The sequence below is a fragment of the Vanellus vanellus genome (genome assembly GCF_965231255.1).
Source record: "Vanellus vanellus genome assembly, chromosome: 5".
In the NCBI taxonomy this organism is placed as follows: domain Eukaryota; kingdom Metazoa; phylum Chordata; class Aves; order Charadriiformes; family Charadriidae; genus Vanellus; species Vanellus vanellus.
The window spans coordinates 11,570,165-11,580,572 of record NC_138910.1 but is presented as its reverse complement, the minus strand read 5'-3'; the positions used below and the strand labels follow the sequence as shown (position 1 = coordinate 11,580,572).

At 46.0% G+C, this 10,408-nt stretch overlaps 1 protein-coding gene across 1 annotated transcript in view; it reads left to right on the top strand.

Annotated features, from left to right (window-relative positions):
• The first annotated feature begins 10,261 nt into the window (after positions 1–10,261).
• The window catches only part of LOC309672209 (TGF-beta receptor type-2-like), a 33,774-nt gene continuing 33,627 nt past the window's right edge, over positions 10,262–10,408 (top strand). The window contains exon 1 of the mRNA XM_082483655.1: positions 10,262–10,342. Within this exon, the coding sequence (XP_082339781.1) occupies positions 10,291–10,342 (52 nt within the window). The 5' untranslated portion in view covers positions 10,262–10,290. The remainder of the gene's footprint in view (positions 10,343–10,408) is intronic.

Here is a 10,408-nt window from a genome sequence, read left to right as displayed (position 1 = left end):
CAGCGGCCGGGGCGGGCTGAGGCGGGCTGAAGCGAGGCGGACCTTGCTGGCCCTCGGTCTTCCTGCCTTCCGTTCCCGGCCCTCCGCTGCCACCAGCCTCGGCCGGTGCTCGTGGATTTGAATTGATCTAAGCCCTTTTGTCGGCTGCTGGCGCCCTGCCCGCCTTTTCATCAAAAAAAAAAAAACAAACCAAAACCAAAACCTTGCCTCGGCGGTAGGCACCCCTCGGCGAACAGGGCGGGTTAAAGACACCCCTCCTTGTCACAAAGCTGCCCTCGCCCGAGGCCGGGCAGCCTGAGACCCCCGTCCGGGAGAGGAGACAGACCTTCCACCGTCCCCAGGGCGCTCGCACCGTTGTAAATGTTTTATTTCTAAGATTTATTTTTGTCGTTGTGCCTCTCTCAGTTCTGGGGTCACTGAGGAGTGTCTGATGCACCCACGCTGTGTCTTGTCTTCCCTCCGTGGCAGGACAACTTGTCATTTTGCTTTATGGACTCTCTTTCAGCAGCTATTAACTTTCCCACAGGATGTTTGTTAACATGAGGCAGCTCGGGTTATTTTTTCTTTTAAGCCCACCAGACCGCCATTTCTCTGCTCTCGCTCCTTTATAGGCAGCGAAGGACTCGATAGTGCCATGTTGTCTTTCACTTACCCTCCCGTCTGCCCTGCCTTCTCCATCGGCTCCCTCCCGCGACGTCCAGAACGGCGTTCTCCTACCCACCATCTCTGCTGGCTAACACCGCGCTGTGTCCCGGCCCACCACGCTTCCCCAGGAGGTACCCGAGTAGTTAAAATCCCCCGAGTTCAGCTCTGGAGAAGCTCCTGTCCTTTATTTAATAAAAGCCCCAGCTGTCTCTTTTCTTCTCCTTGAGCAGGAAGAAACCCTTACTGTGCTTTCCTGTGATTCCTGTTCCGTCTTTTTGGAGAGACATTCAGCAAGTCTGCCCCGCAGCTCCTACTGAACACCAGTCAGTTAATACATTACACACTATATCTATATCTGGATATATACACCTTCATTTTTGCAGCCTTTGGGTTTATTCCCTCATGATCCCGTGGTGCCCACGCAGTCCTCGTAGGGCTGGCCAACTGGACGGAGAGGTTCTTCCTATTTATTCCTCCTACTCCAAACATCATTTCAGACACTGGGGAACAGCCCCATTGTTCTCTGGTTTACATATCACATCACTCCCTCAAGATTTCCCATTTTTGCACCAGATTCATGTCCTTTCATTCGGGTGCTACGTTTTTTATTATTCTCATGTAGCTTTCTTTGTGTTTTCCTGCCTTCAAACCCAGGTTAAAGGCCACCACAGCGGATTAAAGAGTTGATATTAAGGGTTTCTTTGCTTTGCTTTTTTGTGCTTTGAGTAGGAAACTTTTTTTTTTTACTGTTGACCACAGCTGAATTTGCATACATTTTTCATCCAAAAATTAATCTTTTTCTTTCAACAACAATTAAAATAAATCTCAAAATCCCCTTTGAAGACCCCATGAATTAATATTTGGGGTCTGGTTTCTATTCTGTTGTCTTCAATGTTTATTCAACTTTTTCCTCAGATTGTTTGAACTGATACCTCAATCCCTCCTTTCCCACCCCTCCACCACTGTAGCTGGATGGAGTTTCCCAAGCTTTTCCACAAAAGGCTTTCCTAGAACAAAAGTTTTTTACAAGTATGTGAACTGTGATTTGTCCTCTGAATAGGACTGATTTAAGATTTGTTTTCTAAACCCAAAGTCCAGTTTAGATGTAAAAGCATGATTGCACATTGTAAGACAAAGTCTGTTTTCCATTAGGGTATGGTTTTCTTATGTTTACTCAAGATGTACATTAAGATACATACCTTGTATCAATTACACTTGCATTTGCAGGATATGCATACTGAAATTTTTCTGATCTGTATCAGCGATATAATGGAAATATTTATGTGAAGCTCATGCAGTATATCATACTTTGTATTAAATATTTTTATTATGGAAACAGGATTATCAATAAAGTACAGTAATATTTTGCAGGTCTAACATTCAGTCATTTCAAAAACTATTTTCAGCTTTGAATTGTCTCAATACAATACTAAGAAATGTGGAGAAGAGTTAAAACACTACATACATGGGAGGAGGATAACGATAGAAGGGCCCAAATCAAGATGACCAACAGTCGGGGTAGCCCTGATGGACACTATAGCCCGGGGAGCTTTAGAGGAGAGTGTGAGATGTCCTGACAAACTAGTGTGCAAGAGGTCTTCAACAGGCACCAAAGTCTCCAACAAAGTGCTTTTCCTGAGCCACGTTTCCCCACTTCAGCAGGCAAAGTGGGCTAATGGTATTTGCTCACAGAAAAATGTTCCCAGCACGGTACTGCTTTCTGGCATACTTCCAAGACTTGCGCTACTTTGGTCAAAACAGAACCATAGAATGGTTTGGGTTGGAAGGGACCTTGAAGATCAACTAGTTCCAACCCCCCTACCATGGGCAGGGACACCTCCCACTAGACCAGGTTGCTCAAAGCCCCATCCAGCCTGGCCTTGAACACCTCCAAGGATGGGGTCTCCACAACTTCCTTGAGCAATTTGTTCCACCCTCACCACCCTCAAAGTGAAAAAAAAATTCCTAATATCTATTCTAAATCTCCCCTCTTCCAGTTTGAAGCCATTCCCTCTCATCCTATCACCATGCCCTTGCAAGAAGTCCCTCCGGATGGCATCCCTCCCCTCCAGCGTGTCAACCACTCCACATAGCTTGGTGTCATCGGCAAACTTGCTGATGGTGCACTCCATCTCAACATCCATGTCACCAACAAAGATGTTAAACAGCACTGGTGTTTCATGTTTAGTGTTTCCTGCCTAGCTAGGCACAACCACTAGTGCAGTCAGGCTGTCTTAGAACTCCCTCTTGTCAGGATGCACGTCTGATTTCCTGCGGATTACTCTAACTGTGACACTCCTGCTTTTCAGCATCTTCAGAACAAGGGCAGCGTGTCCCTCGTTCTTCAACCATAAGAAGGCAAGCTCAACTCAACTTCCTACCTACAAGTCCCTTCAGTTTCCAAAGCTGTCATCGGAGAGGTAGATTTTTGAGAAAACAAGCTTTTCACATCACGCTATGGAATTCCGTTCCAGAGAGTTACACATCTTACAGGAGAGAAAGCAATACCCCGAGTTCACCAAACACGGACGCTCCTTTTTGCAAGTTTTAGTATGCTTTCTCTAAGCCATGACACCATACGCAGAAGCAGCAGACTGCCCCATTGCCCTCCTCCCAGCTGTTCCTGACTCCCGCACAGTCTCTGGCAAACAGGGAACCCATCTTTTTCTGGTCTGTAAGTCCATTCTTTTTAATCCTACTGTTACTCTGGATAAACTGCTTTTTGACTGAAGAAAGCTGAGCAAGGCATATTATCTTATAACTAGCTCCCGGATGCTTTTTGAAAAGTTATGCGTGTTACCTTTCCTGCTTGGATCTTTGGACAGCCCGTTTTGTTCTAGCAAATCACACACCTTAAACAAAAACTATATGCCATATCAATAGGAAATATTTTGGGTAATTTCCCCTTTGTCACAACACTAATTTTCAGTAACTTCATTTAGAGTTCCTCATCCCTTCAGCTTCTTAGAAGTAGCTAGAATTAGAATCATAGAATCATAGAATTGCCTAGGTTGGAAGAGACCCTTGGGATCATCAAGTCCAACCATCTACCCTACTCTACAAAGTTCTCCCCTACACCATATCCCCCAACACCACATCTAAACGTCTCTTAAACACATCCAGGGATGGTGAGTCAACCACCTCTCTGGGCAGTCTATTCCAATGCCCGACCACTCTTTCTGTGAAAAATTCTTTCCTAATGTTCAGTCTAAATCTACCCTGTTGGAGCTTGACGCCATTCCCTCTTGTTCTGTCATTAATTACCTGTGAGAAGAGATCAGCACCAACCTCTCTACAGTGTCCTTTCAAATAGTTGTAGAGAGTGATGAGGTCTCCCCTCAGCCTCCTCCTCCTCAAACTAAACAGTCCCAGCTGTTAAATGATAATACAATCACCACCAACAACCATCACTGATACTGAGAACCTAAATGAAAATGCCTAAAGCAGTGGCTATGCTTTGCATCTGTCCCGCAACACCCGTGAGAGTTACCGGCCAATATTCCTGCTGACGAGAGGCGTGTACCTACGTGCCTGTGCAGTGCCTGGCTGCGCCGGTGCTCGCAAGCAGAGAGGTACAGTATGAGTAGATTCATAGAGCAACACAGCTGGAGCTGAGGACCCACCATCCACACCACACATATTTTAGGGGATCTTTTCTAGGGTGCCTTTAGCCTGCTCTCAGGGAATGGCCACCCTTCACACCTTCCAGTTTAGCTGCGACTGAAAAAAATTCAGCGTGTGCGTGTCCTGAGAGTGCCTCGTAGCACAAGCCAAAGTGGGATGGCCAGGAGTTTCCCTTCAAAAGCACATTCCTGATCCATGGTTCAGGCTCCTGGATCCTATCATAATTTCACTACCAGTAATAATAATACAGAGATCATGAGTCAGGCTGTCAAACTGCTCGTACCTCCCTCTACAGGCTAATTCCTTCAGACCCGAAGGTGTTTGCTAACCTGAGGCATCCAGCAGCCAAAGCGATGCCAGCTTGTGCTTTTGGTCTTCAAAAGCTGATCCTCAGAGAAGACCCCGGTGTCTGCCTGCATCTGATGTCATTGGTATGATGGATGGAGCAGAAAACAGTGCTTGCTGAGGTTCCCTAAGAAAACACAGTGGAGGAACGAATGTCAAGGAACAGTCGGTAAAATGCATGAGTAGCTGCTTCAGCATGGAAGAGTGCAGGAGGAAAAGTAGGCTCAAAAAAAAAAAAAATAGGAAATCAACTCCTTGCGTGAGTCCAGGTTCCTCATAGACATATTTCTATCATCTAAACGGCTGTGTGAAATGGCCGCTAAGCAGTAGAAAAATCAACATTTTGTTAATTATTCAGAGAAAGAAAAATTCATAGAAAGATAAGTGGAGAGCAGAAAAGAGATATGGATGTCTTTTGGGGTGGGGGAAATCACCCGATCTCACTCAGTCTGAAATTGGTAGCAGTGGTTTCCATCCATTTTGGCAACAGCAAACCTGAATCCATGAATACAAACAAGAAAGCCAAAACTAATCCACATTTTTAAAAGAATCTGTACAAGCACATCAATAGTTTGAATGAAAATTTACGGAAAGTGGCTTCAAAAGCAGCACAAAGCAAGCCATGAGAAAAACTCAAAACTTCATAGGAAGAAAGAAAGAAGATTTCAGACGGTATTGAACAGAAAAAAATCCCAACTCTATAATATTGTAAATGGTAGAGATGGGCAAATTAGGTCTTTACTTAATCTTGGTACAGCTTTGGTCAAGGAGCCTGTTGCATGCAGTCTAAGAGAAGTTGGAAGTCAGGCCAGTGTTTATGGGCTACAGAAATACTCCAATAAAAGTCAGGCATCGCTTTAAAATGCATTTATCCTCATGGCTACCAAAACGAGCATTAGCTGAGAGGCGGGAGCATGGGGAAGTTGGCAGGGCGAAGGAGAAGTGGTTGTGGCAATGCAGACAAGGCCACCTGTGCCCGAAGGAGGTATAGCTGTGTCCCTCAGGATGCATTGCTGGCTTCGATTGCGCTCCTCATGCTATCTGATCATCAAAGGTTACCACACCATTGCTGGGACGAGCTGCAGCCAGAGAATGGAAAATGCCAAAGGTCAAGTTGTGGTATTTTCCCCTAGGCAACAGCAGGGAGCACAAACCATAGTACCACGTGCATGAGCTCAAACACCAAAACGCTTTGAAACTGCAACAGCAGGAAGGTAATGAGAACTTTTCCCAGACGGCGATGGGCACCCTCAGAGCCCACCAGGCAAGGGCGTTTGAATTTATTCGACTCTCCCAGGACCGGGGCCAGTGTCCTCGTGAGTGCAGGATGGAGATGGCGGCTGGATCAGATCTGCAGTGCAGGGCGCACATCCTTCTTGGGCAGCTGTTGCTGATGGCATGGGGGAACCAAGGCCATGCTTATAAGATGCAAAGTGATGACACTGAAATTCGTGGCTTTTAATTAACCGTCAGGACAACTTTTAATTAACTGCCAGGACAACTTGGGAGTAGCTCAATACAACCACACAGTGTATGCACATAAATTAAGAGTATGGATTTGTGCTCACTAATAGAAGCTCAGTCCTAATTCTATCAGACAGTCTTTTTCCTTAGAACTGCCTTTTAAAACTTCGAAGTATAAAACCAATCCTCTTCACAAAAGAAACACTCATGGACCTTATCTGAAGCCCAACATCGCTACTGATATCAACAGATTAAAAAAGAACAAAGCAGATGTGGCAGATACTAGTCCAGACTTGTAACATGCAAGCAATCAAAGAGAGCCAAGGGAACATCATCTGATTGCAGAAGTAAACCCAACACCGTTTGTTGTAGTCAGTCATTTTAAACGCAGTGTCCCTGCTATGACCTCTGGGGTCTAGCTGGCATGGAGGAGGTCCAGGGAAGCTCAGGAGTGTTGACCCTTGCATTAGCACTGTCCAGGGCACGGCTACGTGGTTCCCCTCTTCCCCTGCTCTCCCTTCATGTCCCCTGTCACGTGAAGGTGATTGTTGGCCCTGGGAAGAATAAGAGGTTTGACTCACCTGGGTCTGGCACACATCCATCGTGATGTTACCCCGCACAAGGGTGTTTAGTGCCTATGTTGGGACCTTCAAATCTATTGATTGCTTGCAGAGCCTTGCCTCCCACAGTGGAAACCCAGGCTGTTTGAAACCTTCATTTAAATATACGCTATATTGTTTCAGGTGTCCAAAGTTTTATTTTACTTCTCTAGTAAATATCTTCCAGCTCCTAAACGAGAACTTTGGGAAAACTGCTCCCACAATGCAACTTAAAAATCACCCTGCAGAGACCTTACGTTCCTCCACCTAAATCCAGCCTTCAGTGTGTCTTGAGTTATGAGGTTGTCCAGACCACTAATAGAGGAGCAGGGGAATTTACACCAAAAGGAATAAACAAGCCAACAATAAAAATAACCATTTATCTCTTCTTCCTCCCCAGTGCCTTACTCCAAAGGTCACTGTGTTCTCTCGTGGAGGCAAAGCTCTATAATGTGAGTTTAGACACTTCAGGCTAAATCCCAGAGTTCTTACTCACTTTTCCCCGAGTAACTTTGGTGGATTTTTAGTTCGCATTTTTAACTTGGATAAGGTCCGAGAAATACGCAGGAGCTCCAGAACAGAGCTGTTGGTCAGAGGAGAGCCCAGGTCAGTGGGGCACGTGCTGCGTGGCACCCCGCTCAACCCGGGGTGACTCACACTGTAGTGTTAGGAAAGAAACAAGCTCCCAGCCTCACGTTCTTCCTATTTTGCAGACGAGGTTTGCTTACAATAGTGCTCAGCGGACCGAAAATGCAAGTTACGGGAGGGTACATCTAGCTCTGTGCAATCTTACACGCAGCAAGGGCTGAAGGGACAGGTTCCCTCTGTGCAGAAAGCAACCTGCAGAGCCCAGCGGCCAGTTGACGAAAGCAAACCCTCGCCCGTGTCACCACGACACCATGTTTTACCAAGCAGCAGGTCTAACACCGTCTAGAAATAAGTACAGCTGGTTTAGGAAGAGCAGGACAAACATCGCTCCCCAAAAGTTTCCCCTTGCAGAGCTTCCTGTAGAAACCCAACTGCCTTGTAAAGATGCCGTCGCATCGGAAAGCTACTGCCTTTCCTCTCATTTCAGTGAGCTCTGGCCCCAAGTCTCTCCCTAAGATCATTCTGCAGCCAGGACGAAGCATTTTACAGGGTTCGGTTTGGCCCAGAAGTTGTTTGGGATTGCCGGGTTTTTGGAAAACATAGCTCCTGTGGCTGGGGGTCCCTGGCTGCGGGGGTGTTGTGCAGGCTCCCTGCTGCCTTCCCAGGTTCTGTCGCTGAAAAAAATAATATCCCTCACTTCCCTTGCACTTCCAAATCATACAGCGTGTTTTATCAATGTCCACCGTTGTTTAAAGCCCCTCCGGGCTCCTGCTGGGGACATTGTTTCTCTCCGAGTTTCATAGGCAGCGGGGGATTCTTCCTGATTTTTAAAGAGGGCTCCCATGGATCGTGAATAATCTGCGACGTCCCTAACACAAGACTTATCCGGCTGCCTTGTAACACACAGAAGGGCTCACATCTGAAAATCCAACCGGCAGTCTCAGCGATCTGCGCGCATTTTGAAGTGCTGTGCATGAGGAAGAGGAGAGCTAGCCGGTCACCCAAAGAAACCAGGGTGCACACAACAGCTTCAATACGCCGATCGGAAAATAATGTCTTTCTGAAAGTTTGCTAAACATTTCTTTGTCCTTAGTCCTAAAAGGCTATACCTCAGCTGTTGTAACTCAGGCCAACCCATCTCTTCTTGATTAATCCTACATAGCACATAGAAAGATGCCCAGTTTGATGTAGGGACAGCCGAGTGAGGGAGACTGATGTTGCACCTTGCCTAGGATTCGAGCCGATGTCCTCCAGGGCTGTGGGCAGAAGCAGCTCCCCTAGTCAGGCAGACCTTTCTAGACCCGTTCTTCCAGAGCAGCTCCCCTGGTCAGACAGACCTTTCTAGACCCGTTCTTCCAGAGCAGCTCCCCTGGTCAGGCAGACCTTTCTAGACTCGTTCTTCCAGATGGACATTCCCTGTGTACCCCAGGTGGTACCTTCCCTTAGGGCATCCACCTGGCTTTCTGCTCTGTTCTCCCAAGGACATGCGGCCACTTCTCCATGGAGGACAGGCTAAGCTAGCTCACCTCTGGGCACCCTGAAGCAAGTTGGAGCAGACCAAGCAACTCTGCAGAGGCATGCTGGTGTAGCCATGGTGTAGGGAAGATGCTTTATATGTATCAGCTGTGTCCGTACCTCATCTAACACCTCCCCTTTTTCCTTTTTAAATACAAAAGAAAGGGAAAGAGATACCATTATTTAACTCCCTAACAGAGTAATTTATATAAATATTTTACAACACAAGCGGGTGCGGTTTATTGGATAGACTCATACAAAGAGAGGATCTTCAAGTCCAACGGAGCACAGCACTCACCGGTAATGATCATACATACACACAAACATATGTAGATACACCGCACATCCACCACATACTGATTAATGAACTAAAAGATGGATTGCAAAATGGGTAAATAATAAGCTGGAGATTCGCTGAACTAGAATGCTGTGTATGCATTAAAAATTAATCGATGTATTTATCAATAACTATAAAAAATTAGCCTCACCTTAAGGCAGGTATTCTGGCTGCAGAAGGCCTTATTAACAACATCTCTTTCTCTGCCACATTTGATTACGTTGATCATTATTTTAACACAATCTGAAGGACTGGGTAGATCATAGGGCAAGAGTTTGAGGATTTTACTCCTCCTTTTGCCCCTGATGGATTGCGTCAAGGCAAGTCAGATTTCTACTACATTTCACAGTTTCTCTTTTGTAAGTGGGATAATATTTCTTGCAAGTTTTTGTAAAGCAGTTTGAGATCTTGGGGAGAAAACAGCTATTTAAATGCTCTATGTTATTATTTTAGGCCCTGATTCAGGAAAATATATAAGTATATGTTTAAATCCTGCTGCTTTAATGGGTTGAAAGCACCTACTTTAGGCTAAGTTCATACTGATGTGGTCTTTCTGAAAAAGCTGCCCTAAAACTTCTAATTATTCCTATTAAAAATATAGCCCGTTGATGCTTACTTAAAAGATATAGTTAATTTCTAAAAGGGGGGGAAGTGGTGAATTAATGGCAGCTCAGCATATTGAAGCATTACCTTCTGTGTTTTATTCAGAGGAAGGAGGCATGCAGGAGTACCCATGACTTTTTGATTAGGTGCGTGCAGTAGACATTAGGTCCCCTTCAAAGATCCTTGGGCCATACGGAGCCGGGAGCAGCTCCGCGTTGTCATCGGGGGGAAAAAAAAAAAAAAAAGAAAAACAAAAACAAAAACCAAAAAATCAAACTCTTTTTCTTGGAGCCAGGCTTCTTCCCCCGGCTCCCCCCCTCCCATATTTGTATATATTTCGAGAGGAGAGTCAGGCTCAGTTTGTTCATAAACTGCAGTTCCTGGGCGGACCCCACACACAGCTGGGCTTTAGCGGCTGGATCCGCCTTTCCCGGCAAGCCTAGCCGGGAGCCTGGCAAACTCAGGGCTCCGGGCTTGACAGCAGAAACGCAGGAGACCGGCTGCACCGAGGGAAGATGAATTGGTCAACGCCGTGAAGCCGGGCTTCTGGTCGCCGGTGGGATCCAGAAAATGGGTTACTGGAGGAGACCGGGTCTGCTTTCCTTACTGCTGCTCTCCTTCTGTGAGTAGAAAAATGCTTCTGGTTAGACAACGTTAAGCAACATACTCCGAGAGGTCGTTTATTTTT